General features: G+C 48.7%; 2 protein-coding genes across 12 annotated transcripts in view; one reads left to right on the top strand and one right to left on the bottom strand.

Annotated features, from left to right (window-relative positions):
- FAM227A (family with sequence similarity 227 member A) overlaps positions 1-8,514 on the bottom strand; it is a 75,019-nt gene extending 66,505 nt beyond the window's left edge. For all 9 annotated transcript variants that reach the window (XR_007154034.1, XR_007154035.1, XM_047867119.1 and 6 more), the window contains exons 1-4: positions 8,048-8,514; positions 6,849-6,939; positions 4,851-5,084; positions 2,110-2,192 (exon numbers count right to left, since the gene is read on the bottom strand). Coding sequence is in view for 7 of the 9 variants with exons in the window: in XM_047867119.1 (XP_047723075.1) it covers positions 2,110-2,192; positions 4,851-4,992 (225 nt within the window). In the remaining 2 variants the exon portion in view is untranslated. The remainder of the gene's footprint in view (positions 1-2,109; positions 2,193-4,850; positions 5,085-6,848; positions 6,940-8,047) is intronic.
- A 90-nt stretch (positions 8,515-8,604) lies between these two features.
- On the top strand, positions 8,605-16,902 carry CBY1 (chibby family member 1, beta catenin antagonist). Of its 3 annotated transcripts, none has more exons than XM_047867121.1 (5): positions 8,605-8,672; positions 11,640-11,755; positions 14,433-14,538; positions 14,625-14,743; positions 16,239-16,902. In XM_047867121.1, exons 2-5 carry the CDS (start codon positions 11,678-11,680, stop codon positions 16,317-16,319), a joined length of 384 nt encoding a protein of 127 aa, XP_047723077.1. In that variant the 5' UTR covers positions 8,605-8,672; positions 11,640-11,677; the 3' UTR covers positions 16,320-16,902. The 3 variants fall into 3 exon arrangements, with proteins under 3 accessions (XP_047723077.1, XP_047723078.1, XP_047723076.1); XM_047867122.1 differs by having other exon boundaries at positions 8,632-8,668; XM_047867120.1 differs by lacking the exon at positions 8,605-8,672 and adding an exon at positions 8,687-8,883.
- The last annotated feature ends 312 nt before the right edge of the window (positions 16,903-17,214 follow it).

Genomic DNA, 17,214 nt, shown 5'->3' on the forward strand with positions numbered 1-17,214 from the left:
TTGGAGATAGTTTGAATATTTTAGAATAAGGATGCATTGTCCTGACATTTAAACTGTTTTTTAATTCTAATTTTAATTTATTTGGGGGGTGGTGCAGAGAGATGGAGAGAGAATCCCAAGCAGGCTCTGTATCGTCAGCGCAGAGCCAAACGTGGGGCTCGATCTCACAACTGACTATGAGATCATGACCTGAGCTGAAATCAGGAGTCAGATGCTTAGCCCACTGAGCCACCCAGGCACTGCTAAATTTTAAAAAATAAATCAAAAAGGCTAACTCAAGAGATGAACTGACCCCAAAAGTCAGCACCAGAAAAGTTGGGATAGGGGTGCGGCTAAAACCTGCAGAGGCATTCACCAGGTCTGGGCCCTGGGGACAGAGGAGCTTGGTGGAAAGCAAGACGCCAGGGGTAATGGGGTTAGGAGATTTAGTTGGAGTAAAGTGGCAGAAAAGATCTGCAAAACACACAGCTGGTAAAGGACTGTTATCCAAAATACACAAAGAATTATTAAAAGCCAACAATAAGAAAACAAACAACTCAATCAAAAAATGGGGCAGGGACACCTGGGTGGCTCAGTCAGTTAAATATCCAACTTCGGCTCAGGTCGTGATCTCGTGGTTCGTGAGTTCGAGCTCTGCGTAGGGCTCTGTGCTGACAGCTCACAGCCTGGAGCCCGCTTCGGATTCTGTGTCTCCTTCGCTCTCTGCTCCTCCCCTGCTCATGCTCTGTCTCTCCCTCTTTCAAAAATAAGTAAAAATTTAAAAATATATATATTAAAAAATAAATTAAATAAAACAAAACAAAATTTTAAAAAACGGGGCAAAGACTTCAACAGACACCCCACTCAAGAAGAGAGACAGATGGCGAGTAGGCATATGGAGAGATGTTCAATGTCATTTGAGAATCGCAACTTCAAACGACAAGGAGATATCGCTATATCCTGATTAGAATGCCCAAAATCCAGAACACTGGTAACACCAAATGCTGGTGAGGATGTGGAGTGACAGGAGCTCTCATTCATGGCTGCTGCGGATGCAAAAGGGTACAGCCGCTTTGGGAGACACTTTGGCAGTTTCTTACAAAACTAAACATATCTTACCAGATGGTCCAGGAATCACGCTCCTCACTATTTACCCAAATGAACTGAAAATATGCATCCACACAAAACCCTGCACATAGATGTTCACAGCAGCCTTATGCATACTTGCCAAAACTTAGAAGCAATCGAGAGGTCTTTCCGTAGGTGAACAGATAAATAAACTGTGGCACATCCAGACAAAGGAATATTATTCAGCCCCAAAAAGAAATGAGCTATCGCGCCATGAAAACACATGGAGGAACCTTAAATGCTGATGACTAAGTGAAAGAAACCAAACTGAAAAGGCTGCATCCTGTATGGTTCTAACTCTGTCATTTTGGAAAAGGCAAATATGGAGACAGCAAAAAGTTCAGTGGTTGCCAGGAGATGCAGGGGCGTCGTAAATGGGGGGGAGGATTTTTAGGGCAGTGAGACTATTCTGTAGGATACTACTAAGGTGGGGCGCCTGGGTGGCTCAGTCGGTTGGGCATCCGACTTCAGTTCAGGTCATGATCTCGCGGTTTGTGAGTTTGAGCCCCTCGTCAGGCTCTGCGCTCACAGCTCAGGGCCTGGAGCCTGCTTTGGATTCTGTGTCTCCCTCTCTCTGTCCCTCCCTGGCTCACGCTCTGTCTCTCTAAAATAAATGAATGTAAAAAAAAAAAAAGGATACTACAAAGGTGGATATATGTCATTACACATTTGTCCCAACTCATAGAATGTACAGCACAGAGAGCCCTAACGTAAACAACGAACTTGGGGTGATAATGATGCATCAATGTGGGTTTATCACTTGTAACAAATGTACCAGTGTGGTGACAGGCAGCTTGCCCATGCGTGGGGACAGGGGTATGTGGGAACTCTGTAGTGTCAGCTCAATTTTGCTGTGAACTAAAACTGCTGCAAAAAAGAAAGCTTGCTAATTAATGAAATATATCTCTGAGACCCCTGTTGTGCAAAGGTGCTTTCAAATAAATGGGCGGGACTCCCGGAGCCCTTCCTGCCCCAAGCCTTACCTCAGCACCCATAACTCACCAGGTTGTTGGCCAACGCATTGGGACTCAGATCTAGCTCCCCAATCGTTTCGTTCACCTGGTGGATGGAACCAATAAGGCAGGCTGGCAGGTGAGTTTGCTAAGGAAATTTTCTGGGTGCTAATCATGCAGGAACAGGATGGGACTAGGCTGGCAAGGACGGTCCCTTACTCTCTCCGCTAAACTACTTTCTTTGCAAACATTCACACTTCTTTTATCACTTGAAATGAGTGGCTTTAGGCACCTGGGTGGCTCAGTCCGTTAAGCTTTGGACTTCGGCTCAGGTCATGATCTCACGGTCCATGAGTTCCTGAGTTCGAGCCCCGCATCGGGCTCTGTGCTGACAGCTCAGAGCCTGGAGCCTGCTTCGGATTCTTTGTCTCCCTCTCTCTCTGCCCCTCCCCCACTCACACTCTGTCTCTCTCTCTCTCTCTCTCAAAAATAAACATTAAAATAAACATTAAAAATACTCTCAAGGGGCGCTTGGGTGGCGCAGTCGGTTAAGCGTCCGACTTCAGCCAGGTCACGATCTCACGGTCCGGGAGTTCGAGCCCCGCGTCGGGCTCTGGGCTGATGGCTCGGAGCCTGGAGCCTCTTTCCGATTCTGTGTCTCCCTCTCTCTCTGCCCCTCCCCCGTTCATGCTCTGTCTCTCTCTGTCCCAAAAATAAATAAACGTTGAAAAAAAAAATACTCTCAAAAATAAACATTAAAAAATTTAAAAAAAATGAGTGGCTTTATCAATTCTAAATGAAAACTCACCACATTCTAGACACCTTGGAAAAACATAAAAAGAAACACCCATTCTGCTACCACCGTAACAACCTCTGTTAGGATTCAGGGAGATTTCCTTCCAGTATTTTTTATACACATACCTTTTTACATAATTGCAATCTCAGTGAATGCCTACTTTAGGACTCGGACTTCTCTTCCATTCATTATCATGATCATGCTCCATAGAGCTAAATAATCTTCATAGTATTTTAAATGGCATTCTATGAATCTACTTGGAGAATGTACTTTAATACACTTAATTGTTTCATGGCTATTGAATACTTAAGTTGTTCATCATTTTTTTGCAATTGTAAATAATGCTGTGGTATACACAGAGAGTTATTTCCATATTTTGGATTATTGCTTTAAGAGAGATTTTCAGGTGAGGCATGGCTGGATCGGAGGGTATCTCAACCTTGTTTATCACTGTTGAAGTCTCTGCCTAGTTCAATGGCCCCTCTTGTCACCCTCTCTAGGTTTGCATTTCTTTCCGTCTTAGCCTCAATCGGTCTAGGATATATCCTTTGCAGAAGCCCCATAATCCTATCACTTCTCACTGCCTTCACAAAAAGCGGGGTTCACTCTTACTTCCATTACCCTCAAGGGTTCTTATAAACCGGAGGACACTTGACCAATGAAGACGCCAAGGAGGGACATGAAAATCATAGGAAGGGAAATGGGTTAGTTAGGTTGAGAGGTGTGTGGGATTAAGGAGGAAGAGGGGACATTAGAAAAAGGGCCAGGAAAGTGAGTCCCTGAAGCAGCCTCTGATGGGATCACTTGTGCTCATCTTGAGAAGGGTTTCTGAGAGGTGTAGAAAGCGAGGGGATACAGAGGGACACATGGTTTGGCTGGCAGCAGTGGGACTTGAAGGTCAATGGGCTCTTTATGAGATGGGACCATCTGGCGGTATTTATAACCTGAGAGGGTTATTTGCCGGATGAGCTCTAAGGTCCTCCAGAGATGGGGTTCTGCGGGTCCCTGGCATAGAGTTCAGAGTCACAAGTGAGATGTGGATCAATAAAGGGAGGGCTAGAGAAGTAAGATTCTGGAAGAGTCCAGGTGATGCCAGAGAGGGCAAACTCTGAGCCCAGGTAGGAGGCCTGGCAGGTGAGAAGTGAGGCCAATTGGAATGAGAACAATGAAGCTGAGTCTTTTTTTTTTTTTTTTGGTTAATGTTTGCTTATTTTTTTTTAAATTTTTTTTTTAACGTTTATTTATTTTTGAGACAGAGAGAGACACAGCATGAACGGGGGAGGGATAGAGAGAGAGAGGGAGACACAGAGTTGGAAGCAGGCTCCAGGCTCTGAGCCATCAGCCCAGAGCCTGACGCGGGGCTCGAACTCGCAGACCACGAGATCGTGACCTGAGCCGAAGTCGGACGCTTAACCGACTGAGCCACCCAGGGGCCCCAATGTTTGCTTATTTTTGAGACAGAGTGAGAGCAGGGGAAGGGCAGAGAGAGAGGGGGACACAGAATCCAAAGCAGGCTCCAGGCTCTGAGCTGTCAGCACAGAGCCCAACACGGGGCTCGAACTCATGAACTGTGAGATTGTGACCTGAGCCAAGGTTGTATGCTGAACCAACGGAGCCACCCAGGCGCCCCAACAAAGTTGGGTCTCAAGCTCACTGATCTGAGGGCCGAGGGCTTCACCATGACTTCTTATTTGCTACCTATAACTATAATTCTTTGGAAGACAGAAGGTATTTCAACGAATATGTCAACAAATATTTCCAGTACTTCTTCCTTTGGGACTCTTTCCAATTATCCTAGTAAAATAAATTCAAACCAAACAACCCTTCACAGTCTCAAATTCTTTTAGAGCACAGGTCGGGCTTAACTAATTGAAAAAAATCAATGAGCACATAAGGAAAGGAGCTAATAACGTGTGTCACAGACACAAGCCCTGGTTACAGGTCTGCAGCAGGTGTATTTGGTCTGGATTGTAGACGGCACCATAAAAGGATACAGGGTGGGTTGTCTTCCAGATTCTTCCTTGCGGCATTCTTCATCGCGTTCCGCGCAGCGAGGGAGACAGTCAGGTGCTCGTCTACTGGCACCATTGGCAAGGCAGTGACATTGATGGTATCTATGTTCCTGAAATAAGCCATGATCCAGTTTCTCGTAAACTGACAAAGAGTACGTTTCCACTTAAGAATCTCTCATTTCCCACTCCGATCTTGTTCTCTGTTCAGCCAGCCTCCTGGAAATCACAAATACCATAGAACCACCTTAGAAAGCACAACCACGCTCGTCTGGTAAGCAGGGCTGATGGCAAGGTGCACGCTGCCTGCGACACAGGGGATAAAGGCCTTCATCTGACATGCCCTTCTTGACTGAGGATTTCAGACACATCAACTTTTTCTGGCCTGTCGATGTTCGCCCTGTTTGCCAAGAAAGCTGTTCTAGTTTTTACAGTAAGGAGACTAGAGTGTTGGAAAGGCCAGGGCTCCAGAGCACCCAGCAAATCAGTTTCCGAATTAGAAAGGAAATCAAATTCCTGTCTCTCTGAGGCTCATCTGCAAAGTCAGAGATTTGGATTAGATTCCTAAGACCCTTTTTCGGCTCTCCGCTGCTCTGATTCTATGATACTGGGTCTATCTCCTCAGCATGAAGCTGGTGATCTACCTGAGGCTTTCTGCCCCCTCCCAGAATGCTGGCCCCATCACGACTCTTCCTCCTGCCTTCAGAACACTCCGGCTGGACTGCCCTCCTGGATCCTTGCTTATTAACCAGGAGTTCATTCTACTATTTGTGGATCTTCCATATCCTGAGCCTGGTGGCATAGGCCTGTTTCTAAGGAAGTAAAGACTCAGATCGGCCCTCAAGAAGCTCATACATAATGGAAGGAGAGAGGAAAGGTAGTTTAGTGGGAAAATTAACCAAGGCCCCTCTCATCACATCCTCTCTCCCTCTTCTTCAGTTGATGCCTTCTGCTCTGCCCTTTTCTACGCAACCACTCATCCTAGACGCCCGCCCCTCTGAAATTGCTCCTCGTCCCTGCTGTGCTACGCTGCTGGCCTCTATGCCTTTACACACGCAATTCCATCTAGTCAATGCACATCCCGGGTGACACATCTTTTAGAAAACCTTCCTGAATTACTCTAGGCCATTAGTGGCCACCCCTCCTCTGGAAAGTTCAGGATTCTGCTTTCATCTCTCCATTACAGCACTTACAATTCTGAACGGGAATTATTTGCTTCCACACCTTTTTCCATCAGGCAAGTTGCTCCCTAGGGGTTCGGCACACTCGATATTTGATTCCATTTTAGACTCATTCACCACGCTTCTTTCTAGTCCAGAGAAGCTCTCCATTAGGGCCTGGGGCTGTCCCAAGTCAGCTGGATTGCAGGAAAGGCTGTCCCAGGCCCACGTCAATACTATTTCCTCTTTCCTGCTCCCAGCCATAAGCCAGGTAGGCAAGGGGGAGAGGGGTGAGGGGGAAGCAGGTGCACTGCAGGGCTCCTCGTTTTCCTCCTACTCACTCTCCAGCATGACTGGAAAACTATAGCATGTTCTCTGAAAAGCAGGCTTTAAGGGCAACCCTGTCAAGAAGGCTCTTGCTTTAACTTAACATTCTTACTCACGCCTAACGGAAGAACTGACTATTGCTATGCTCCTTAAAAGGAATGTTTAAGATACGCATGCCGTTCTCTTCTGAATTTTCCATCCTACCCTTTTAGGTGTTCTCTGAGATACGACAAGTCTTTACCTTCACTACTTGGGGAGGAAAAACGGATGGGGGAGACAATGAACTTCATGGAATGAACAACACGGCACGGTGTTGGGGGCAGGAGAATAGCAAATGTTCCGCTCTCGTGTAGCAAGTATCCTGGCAGCCGAAGTGCGAATGCCCTCTGCTTAAAGTTAACATGTTAAACAATTTGAAGCATGTTAAATACGTTAAGACAATGCTGACTTTGGAATCAGGATTCAGTTTTGCCTTCAGCAATGAAGGACTACTTACTGAGTGCCCGACACAAGCCAGCGGTGTGTTCTTCCTGGAGACAGGGTGGTGAGCGAAACCAGACTTGCTCCCTCCTCTAACGGACTTCTGTCTGCCAGGGGAGACATGTGGTAATCAAACAATTATATAAATAATTGTGAATGATAACTGTGACCACTGCTTTGAAGGAACATACCCAGTGCTGTGAGATGAGCTGAGATTACGTAAGGATGTAGGCAAGCTTGGAGGAAGAGCAGGAGTTAACTAGATAAAGGGGATGGGGAAATACCATCCAAGCAGAGGGGAGCAAGTGTAGAAAGGCAGGAAAAGGCGAGACCTGTGCATCGCAGTAGCCACTAGCCACATGTGACAACTGAGCCCTTGCAATCTGGTTAGTGTGACTGAAGAAATGAAATTTCAATTTTAGTTAATTTAATTTTTTTTAATGTTTATTTCTGAGACAGAGAGAGACGGAGACCCAGAATCTGAAGCAGGCTCCAGGCTCTGAGCTGTCAGCACAGAGTCCGACGCGGGGCTCGAACTCACAGACCGTGAAATCATGACCTGAGCTGAAGTCGGGACGCTCAACTGACTGAGCCACCCGGGCGTCCCCGATTTTAGTTAATCTAAACTTAAAAGCTGAAACAGTATCAATGTAAAAGCATTGATCATATGTTGAAATGATAATATTTGGGATATACATACGAGTTAAATAAAATGTTCGAATCCATATAACCTGGTTTTAAAAAATCTTTAAAATATGGCTACTAGAAAATTCTCAATTACATACGTGGCCCACATCATGTTTCCATTGGGTAGTGCAGGATTAGACTGTGCAGGTCTTGGTTCTAGGACATGGAACTCTCCCCTTTTTAATACACTGAGGTATAGTTGGAAGAAAATTGCACTTGGAGCCAGAGACCCATGGGTTCTGCCCCTCATTGGATGGATGGCCTGGGTGCACTCGCTAGGCACCCAATAAACATCCCTCGAATGGTTCTGAGTTTCTTTATTTTTCAAATGGAACCAATAGTTCACTGTTAGGACTTCAGGGGATCTGGAGTTGATTCTCGAGTAGTTCTCTGCCCTTGCTCGCTGTGCCACCTTGAAGCGGTCCCTGGCCTCAGTTTCCCCTGCTTGTAAAAGCTGATGAGAGTCAGGAAACTGCAGTCTGCGGAAGGGGGCAGGGCGGATCATCGTCCTTCTTCTGTGCGTCTTACCTGAAGACATAGGCGAAATCCGACGAACTTGGGGCCGGTTCCGCCACGGGTCCCTCAGGGGACCCCGCAAAGTTCTGGATGGGACACCCGACATCCACCAGGAAGGGGTGCCCTTTGCTTTGTGCTCGGGGAGGAAGAGGAGGAGGAGGGGCGTCGGGGAGAGGCCCATTTTGCTACTGTGAGTCCTGGCGTTCCCCAGGCAACGCCAGGCGCAGTCACCACTGCCACCCTTCCCACAACAATGGAACCGTAGTGAGCCACCGCGGCGCCCGCGAGACGCCGTTACCACAGTGATGGTCCCGGGTGGTCGGGGAGACCAGACCAATGGGCTTGTGGGGAGGGAGAGTGTAGTTCCTCGTCCCAGCCTATCGCACGGGGAATGGAAATGACTCCAGGAGACATTCCCCCCCGTGGATTGTCTTCAATGTATCGAGGGCAGTCCTCAAGTGTTTCTGATGTTTCGCGGAGGCTCCCGTTGGACACCCCGCCGCGCCGGGCACCCCCATATCTCTCGGTGGTAGAGGCCGGGGCGGGGCTGCGCGTGCGCGCGCGGGTGGGGGGCGGAGCATCCCGGGAGCCGTGGTCGCGGTGGGTGACGCGAGCCTCTGCAGGCGGTTTCCGGCAGGTATCTGGCTGCGTTTTGTCCCTGGCTCCTGGGGCGCGACTGTTCTGAGCCTGGCGTCGCTCCAGGGCCCGAGGAGGGATGGGACGCCCGGGCGTGCTCCAGGGGACCCGGGGCTTCCCCGCCGCTGGAGCGGCCCGAGGGCGCGGCACAGGGGGCGGAGGCTGGGTTCATCCCAGGCCGGTCTCCGCACTTCTCGGAGCGGGTTTCCTCGGTGAGAAACCGGGGTGGTAGTTCCTCCCCGTCAACCGGCTGGCTGTGAAGAGGGTTAGATGAAGGCGTGCGTGTGAACGTTTGTTCTCTACGGCTAGTTGAGTCCAGCAGCCCCGGGTGGCAGAGTATCTGCGCGGCGCGGCTCTGAAATCTTTGAGGGACGCATATCTCTTCGAGAATCCAATGAAAGTCAAAAACTGCCCCCTCACCTTCTTGTTAGGTCAAAATAGGATAGTGTATGTTGTGGTCCATTGCAAACTGTAAAGCATTGCACAGTGATGAAGTGATTATTGTCATCAGCGCAAAGGAGTAGACCTTATTTGAAACCCAATGCCACCACCTTCCCACCGCGTGATTGGGAGCGAGTTACTTTACTTCTCTAAGCCTCCGTTTTCTGATCTGTAGACTGGGACATACTTCACTTCATCTATTTCTCAGGGTTGCTGTGAATATCAAATGCTTACAGCTTTTTATAAACACCAACACACTATAACAACCTGTAAGTGGGTAACTGTTGTTATCTCTGATTACAAATAAAGAAGTGGGGGGGGGGGTGGTGCAGAGAAGATAAGTTCACTGGGGCTGAGTGGCAGAGCCATGACTGGAACCCAGATGCTCTTCCTTCACTTCCTTAGAGCTGAGCCCTCTCTCCCCAGGGAGTTTCACTAGAGAGACAGCTGCCTTGGGCCACGGGGGTCAGCTGGAACCTCTGGGGCCACACTAATGTTCCAGGATCCTAGGGACTCGGCCAAAGTTGTTCGTGGATTATTGGTACTGACTTAAAAGGCAGCTCCACCAGACCCTTCCTTTTCCTCATCTGTAATATATTGATGATCGTTCTCTGCTTAAGGGTTATGAGAATGGATGAGGTTGTGAGGGAATTGCTCCTGGTAAAACCCGGAGAAATAAAGTAACTTGGCTAGGGTTTAGCAGGCAATTGAGGGGCAGAGCCAGACCTGGAACTCCAAGTTGCGTCCAAGTGATACACTCAGGCATGACTGGAGGCTTTGCAAGAACAACTTGGCTAAGCATTTTTCCTTCTTCAGATGTCTCCAGATGCTTGGAAGGGCAGGTGCTGCCTTTTAGCTGTTTTTTGTTCTTTTGTTTTTTTTTTTTCCATAATTAACACATGAATATATTACCATTGTAGTAATTTATTAAATCCAGAAATATATTCCTTTAATCTAATTTGATATTATAACATGGAATTGCCACCACTTGACCATTTTTTACCTATAAAATGACAATGTCACTTAAGCCAGCCATCCCATTCCCCTTCCCACATTAAGCATATTGAACAGTTTGGTGTATCTTTCCAGATTTTATTTTGTTTTGTTTAATTTATTTAAGAGAGAGAGAGAAAGGGCATAAGCAGGGAGAGAGAGGGGGAGAGACACAGAAAGAGAGAGACTCTTAAGCAGGCTCCACACCCAGCACACAGCCAGACATGGGGCTCAATCCCATGACCCTGACATCATGACCTGAGCTGAAATCAAGAGTTGGATCCTTAACCAAGTGAGCCACCCAGATGCCCCGATTTTCTTCTATTTTTTAATGTGCACACCTACATTCTTGCCTTTTTTTTTTATTTCTGTCTTCTCTTATAACATTATAGTATACACATTGTTCTATAGCTTGCTTTTCTTTTTTTTTAATGTTTATTTTTGAGAGAGAGACAGAGTGCAAGCAGGGGAGGGATGGAGGGGGGTGGATAGAGGATGCGAAGTGGGCTCCCTGCTGACAGCAGAGAGTCTGAGGTGGGGCTCGAACCCACAAACCATGAGACCATGACCTGAGCCAAAGTCGGATGCTCAACCTACTGAGCCACCCAGGTGCCCCTGCAGCTGGCTTTCTTAATGTTAGAGTATGTTGGGTTCTTCCAGGTCAGTCCATATACAGCTGCCTTGTTGTTTTTACTTGCCCTGTAGCATTCCATTGTAAGAACACAACAGTGTATTTGGCTGTACCAACCATTGGTAGACATTTTGGATTGTTTCTGTTTTTTCACTGTTACCAACAGTAGGGAATTTTTTTTTTTTTAAGTTTTTAAATTTATTTGGAGAGAGAGAGAGTGTGTGGGAGAGGGGCAGGGAGGGAGAGAGAATTCCAAGCAGGCTCTGGGCTGCCAGAGAACCATGAGACCATGACCTGAGCTGAAATCAAGAGTCAGATGCTTAGCTGACTGAGCCACACAGGCGCCCCAACAGTGGGGAACATTTATCTGTACCTGTCCAATTCTTTGTGGAGGACAAACTTTTAGAAGTAAATTTGCTGGCCAAAAAGTATACACATTCAAAATTTTGCTAGGTTGAAGCGCCTGGGTGGCTCAGTGGGTTAAGCACCCGACTCTTGATTTCAGCCCAGGTCATGAGCTCACAGTTGTGAGACTGAGCCCCATGTTGGGCTCTGTGCTGAGCATGGGGCCTGCTTGAGATTCTCTCTTCCTCTCTCTGTCCCTACCTTGCTTGTGCATGCGTTCTCTCTCTGTCTCTCTCAAAGAATAAATAAATGAACTCTAAAAAAAGAAAATAAAAATTTCCTAGGTTTTGCCTAACTGAAAAAATTGTAGCATCTTGTGTCTCCACCTAGAGAAAATGAAAAGTGTGGGTGCCTGTGTGGCTCAGTGGGTTGAGTGTCTGACTCTTGATTCGGGTTCAGGTCATGATCCCAGAGTTGCGGGATGGAGCCCCGCATCGGGCTCCACAGTGGCGTAAGGTCGACTCATCTGTTTGTACCCGTGACTTTTCCTGACCTTAGGAGAAGGGAGCATTGGCCTTTCCTTCATCCGGCCAAAGATGCCTCTCTTTGGAAATACGTTCAGTCCCAAGAAGACGCCCCCTCGGAAATCTGCTTCTCTCTCCAATCTGCATAATGTGAGTATCACTACTGGGCCCATCCCGGTGTGCAGTGTGGCTGAAACATCAAGCCTGGTCCCTGATGGAAAGTGTCGTCCTCCAGAGGCACCCTTGTAAGGAAGACATCCTTCTAATTCATATTATTGCTATTGCTAAAAACCTTTTTAACTCTTGGGGCTCCTGGCTGGCTCAGTCGGAAGAGCATATGACTCTTGATCTCAGGGTTGTGAGTTTGAGCCCCATGTTGGATGTAGAGATTACTTAAATAAATAAACTTTTTTTTTTTTGGTGGTTTTTTAATTTTAGAAAGAGAGAATGCAAGCAGGGGAGAGGGGCAGAGGGAGAGAGGAGAGAGAATCCCAAGCAGACTCCATGCTCTGTGGAGCCCAATGGGGGGCTCAGTCCCACAGCCCTGGGATCATGACCCCAGCCAAAATCAAGAGTCAAATGTTCAACCAACTGAGCCACCCAGGCATCCCAAATACATAAACTTAAAAAAAATTTTTTAATGTTTGTTTATTTTTATTTTATTTTTAATTTTTTAAATCTTTAATATTTTCTTCTTTTTTTTTTTAATGTTTATTTTTGAGACAGGGAGAGACAGAGCATGAAAGGGGGAGGGCCAGAGAGAGGGAAACACAGAATCTGAAGCAGGCTCCAGACTCCGAGCTGTCAGCCCGGAGCCCGACGCAGGGCTCGAACTCACGGACTGTGAGATCATGACCTGAGCTGAAGTCAGATGTTTAACCGACTGAGCCACCCAGGCACCCCTAATGTTTGTTTATTTTTCAGAGAGAGAGCACAAGCAGAGGAGGGGCAGAAAGCGAAGGGGACACAGAATCCGAAGCAGGCTCCAGGCTCTGAGCTGTCAGCACAGCGGGGCTCAAACTCATGAACCGTGAGATCATGACCTGAGCCGAAGTTGGACGCTTAACTGACTGAGCCACCCAGGTGCCCCCAAATAAATAAACTTTAAAACAAAACCAAAAATGGGGTGCCTGGGTGGCTCAGTCTTAGGTTAAGCGTCCAACTTCCGCTCAGGTCATGATCTCGTGGTTTGTGAGTTCGAGTCCTGCATCGGGCTCTGTGCTGACAGCTCGGAGCCTGGAGCCTGCTTAGGATTTAGTGTCTCCCTCTCTCTCTGCCCCTCCTCCCCTTGTGCTCTGTTTCTCTCAGAAATAAATAAACATTAAAAAGAATTAAAAAACAAGAAGAGGGGCGCCTGGGTGGCGCAGTCGGTTAAGCGTCCGACTTCAGCCAGGTCACGATCTCGCGGTCCGTGAGTTCGAGCCCCGCGTCAGGCTCTGGGCTGATGGCTCAGAGCCTGGAGCCTGTTTCCAATTCTGTGTCTCCTTCTTTCTCTGCCCCTCCCCCATTCATGCTCTGTCTCTCTCTGTCCCAAAAGTAAAAAAAAAAAAAAAAAAAAAAAAAAAAGTTGAAAAAAAAAAAACAAGAAGAAAAACCAAGAACAAGAACATTTTTAAGTCCTGTTTGGAAATCATTGTCAGAGCGTGTTCAAGAACCTAGTAAGACAGTCAGTCTCATCGTGATTCGGGCTCCAAATGACACTAGCCAGCTCACCTTCGGTTTATTCCCAGGACTTAGCCAAGAATCCATTTTAGTTGTGTCTAAGAATCATACTCATTCTCAAAGGATGATGTTCTACCACCGTTAGTGTCATTCAAGGCTGTGTGGAAGCTCTCGACAGCAGCTCCTCAAGGGCGGGGCTGGTCACATTCACCTTGGAATCCCTCGGCCTAGTCCTGGCATGGTGTGGCTGCTGAGTGAGTCGTAGAAACTTTGAAAACCATGTTACAGACCACCTATGACTGACTACTGATTGAGTGTTAGCATTTCATGCCTTTTTTGTGACCTGTAGCGCCCCATGGTGAGCAAGCGATCACCTCGGGGCTTATTAACCTTTAAAAAGGATTTTCTACTTTATTAAAAATGTATGGTAGGATTTCTTAAAACCGTTAAGTGCCAAGTAGACGTCAAATAATTCAAATTTCGATATATGTAGTTTTTCTGGAAAACCTGTATCTTACAATAAGGTGGGACGTTTCTTCCCTCTTAGAGTTTAAAAGGTTTTGTTGTGGGGCGCCTGGATGGCTCGGTCGGTCAAGCGGCCAGCTTCAGCTTAGGTCATGATCTCAATGGGTTTGTGAGTTTGAGCCCCGCGTCGGGCTCTGTGCTGTCAGTGAGGAGCCTGCTTCGGATCTCTGCGCTCTCTCTCTCTCTCTCTCTCTCTCTCTGTCTCTCTCAAAAACAATAAGTAAACATTAAAAAAAAAGTAGGGGCTCCTAGGGGGCTCAGTCAAGTGAGCGTCCGACTTTAGTTCAGGTCATGATCTCATGGTTTGTGAGTTCGAGCCCCACATTGGACTCGCCGCTGTCAGCCTGTCAGCGCGGAGCCCACTTTGAATCCTCTGTCCCCCTCTCTCTGTCCCTTCCCCGCTTACATTCTCTTCTCTCAAAAAAAATTTTTTTTTAATTTATTAAAATAAATAAAAGTTTTTGTTGTTTTGTGCCTTATCGGATTTTCTGACTTTTAACAAAAAGTTACGAAGTGTGCAAGGTAAGGATTAGAAAAAGGAAGTTAGCTGCTGGGATACAAATACAGTTAGCAGGAGAGTCACTGGGACTGGGGTCCCCCGTGTGCTTCCTGAAGCCTCCATGCAGTGTCTCGTCCACAGCTGGACCGGTCAACCCGGGAGGTGGAGCTGGGCCTTGACTATGGAACCCCCACTATGAACCTGGCAGGGCAAAGCCTGAAGTTTGAAAATGGCCAGTGGATAGCAGGTGGGCTGATTTCCTGCCATTCTGTCCAGCAAGATTGTGGGAAGGAAGCCCCCACGTAACTAACTGCTCGTTCTGTCCTTCCCCAGAGATGGGGATTAGCGGAGGTGTGGACCGGAGGGAGGCTCAGCGCCTACGCAGGCGGAACCAGCAGTTGGAGGAAGAGAACAACCTCTTGCGGCTGAAGGTGGACATCCTGCTGGACATGGTGAGGAGGGTGATGGGGAGGGGCGCCTAGGCTTTCCTTTTGGGGAGGCTCCACGGAGAGTCATTCCATCCAGCTGATTCCTTTGGAATGCCAGTTTGCCCAGGTAAGTTGCTTCGAATCCAAAGATACAAATTTGTTTTTTCCACGTTTATTTATTTTTGAGACAGAGCATAAACCGGGGAGGGTCCGAGAGAGAGGGAGACACAGAATCCGAAACAGGCTCCAGGCTCCGAGCCGTCAGCACGGAGCCCGCCGCGGGGCTCGAACTCACGGACCGTGAGATCCTGACCTGAGCCGAAGTCGGACGCTTAACCGACGGCGCCACCCAGGCGCCCCTGAATCCAGAGATATGAATGAGAGAGTCCCTACTCTCAGGGCCTCACTGTCTCGCAGGGAGATGGACAAGGAACAAAATGACAGTGCCTGGGGGCAAGAGTAACAATTGGAGCGTGCGTAGGGCCTGGCGCCAGCACAAGCGAAAGTAATTCTGTCCAGTCAGGCGGGTGTCACAGAAAAAGGGATGTTTGAATTGAATGCAGAAGGACCAAGGGAGGATGGGAGGGTGGGAAGAGGGCATTCCAGGAAGAAGGGCCGTCTGCTCGTGGCCCGAAGGTGTCCCGTATCCAGCGGGCATTAGTGAGTGTCAGACCTGCCGAGGGGCCCGCTCTGTGCTAGTGTCGGTTTCCCGTGGCTGCTAAAAACCCCGCGGGCTGTTGGGACCAGGGGTGCCGGTGAAAGTTGTGAACGTTGGCCGGGAGGCAGGCGCGCCTCTGCTGTCACGGTTAAGAGCGTGCGTTCGTTCTGGAGCCAACCTGCCTGGCTCCTTGTTCGGCTCCACCGCCGGCCATGTGACGTCAGCGTGTTGTTTAACTGCCCTGTGTGAAGAGACTTAGTTTCGTTGTCAGATAGGCACAGTGATAGGATCTGCCTCATGCTGAGTTAATCACACAAGCACCTGCAATAGCCTATTGCTCGGCAGGGCAGCTCTTATTTCAGGGCAAGCCGACCTCCACTCTGGACAGCAAAGTTTCTGTCCCTGTCTTGAATGTCTTCCACCTTCTACTCAGGGGCTTTCTCAAGCCCCCTGAAAGACCCTAGTAAGAAAAGTGGCATTCTTTTTCGGGTATTTTTTTCCCCCCTGATCACCATTATGGGAGCTACAGCTCAGAAGCTACTCAGACTCTTATTTCTTTAGCCTTAGAATGGTCCATTATGTGCCTTTTTCATCCCCTGAGGCCTGCCGTCTTCAAGGCAGTGAACTTGGTGCAATCCTAGGTGACCAAAATGTGGAGAGGGTGGACTGTGATTAAGTACCGGAGGCCCTGGGTTGTCAGGGGGTTGCATTCTGCCCGGGTACAAAGGGGTTCCCCTCGTGGGGGCCGTCAGTGGCGTGTGAGGGTAGGGATGCTCTCCCCACCGCGCAGAGCTGCCCTCGCAAACCTGCAGCAGTCCCGGAAGGTCCTTCTTGGTTAACGGTCCGCTGCCTCACTTTCAGCTCTCTGAAACCACCGCCGAGTCCCACTTGATGGAGAAGGAATTGGAAGAACTGAAAAGCACCAGCCGCAGGAGGAAATGAAGACCCTGAAGACTTTTGCTAGGAGGAAAGGGAGAAGCCCACCGATCAGAGGAGGTGGATGGGGCTGAGGGGTTTTTCTAGCCGAACTAGTGGCCCAGAGTGTCCTATCACGGGGCCAGAAGGCACCGGCCCCCTCGGTTTGGCAGCAGGAACACACTGGTGGAAGCCAGGACTCCAGGCCAGGGCAGTCCTAGGAATGAGCCCTGGGATGCTGTCTAGTCACTCCACGTACGAATGCGCCTTCCCAGGTTCGCCCTCCCCTGACTGATGCTGTGGCCAAAGCAGCTGGAGTTCATTGTCTCCCCCCTCACGCTGGGCTGGTGTCCGGGGTGTGGCACCAGTTCTAAAGAGTCCTGCCTCAGGGCCCTTGGATGAGCAGCTCTCCTGGTCCTCCGCGCCCCCCCCCTCCCCCTCCCCCGGGCCTACTCGCTTCGTCCTTTGAAGAATACTCAGCCCCCAGATCCACAGCCTCTTCTGGCTTCAGCTTGTCAGTGGCCAGCACCAGCCTTCCACGGGCAACACTGCATTTTTGTGCTACTTTCCTGTTTACACATTTTTCTGAAAATTAAATGCTGGTATGTAATGTGTGTGTGGCCAAAGTGACTGAAAAATGAAAGCAGCAGTTCTTGAAGAAGTACATAGAGCCTGGAGTCGAAGCTTCTGTTTCGCCGTCCAGAGACCGAATTTTTGAGTTGTGGGGAAATGCCACCACGGCAGGAGAAGCGCTCCAGCTTCCCGGGCATCGGCAGAGGCCGACCTGGAACAGAAGCAGTGTCCCTGCCCAAATTCTGCTGCAGCCCTTCCGAGATTTGCCACCAGCCTGGACCTGGCAGGGACCGAGCGGTCGGGGCGGGAGGCTGCATTCCTAGAGTGGGAATTTGCACCCAAGTCCGTG

Source organism: Prionailurus viverrinus, chromosome B4 (genome assembly GCF_022837055.1).
Source record: "Prionailurus viverrinus isolate Anna chromosome B4, UM_Priviv_1.0, whole genome shotgun sequence".
Taxonomy (NCBI): Eukaryota; Metazoa; Chordata; class Mammalia; order Carnivora; family Felidae; genus Prionailurus; species Prionailurus viverrinus.

Coding starts and splice junctions, on each gene's coding strand:
- CBY1 (XM_047867120.1), top strand. CDS start 8,751: ATGGGACGCCCGGGCGTGCTCCAGGGGACCCGGGGCTTCCCCGCCGCT. Junction 11,756..14,432: donor CTCTCTCCAATCTGCATAAT/GTGAGTATCACT, acceptor TCTCGTCCACAG/CTGGACCGGTCAACCCGGGA. Junction 14,744..16,238: donor TGGACATCCTGCTGGACATG/GTGAGGAGGGTG, acceptor CCTCACTTTCAG/CTCTCTGAAACCACCGCCGA.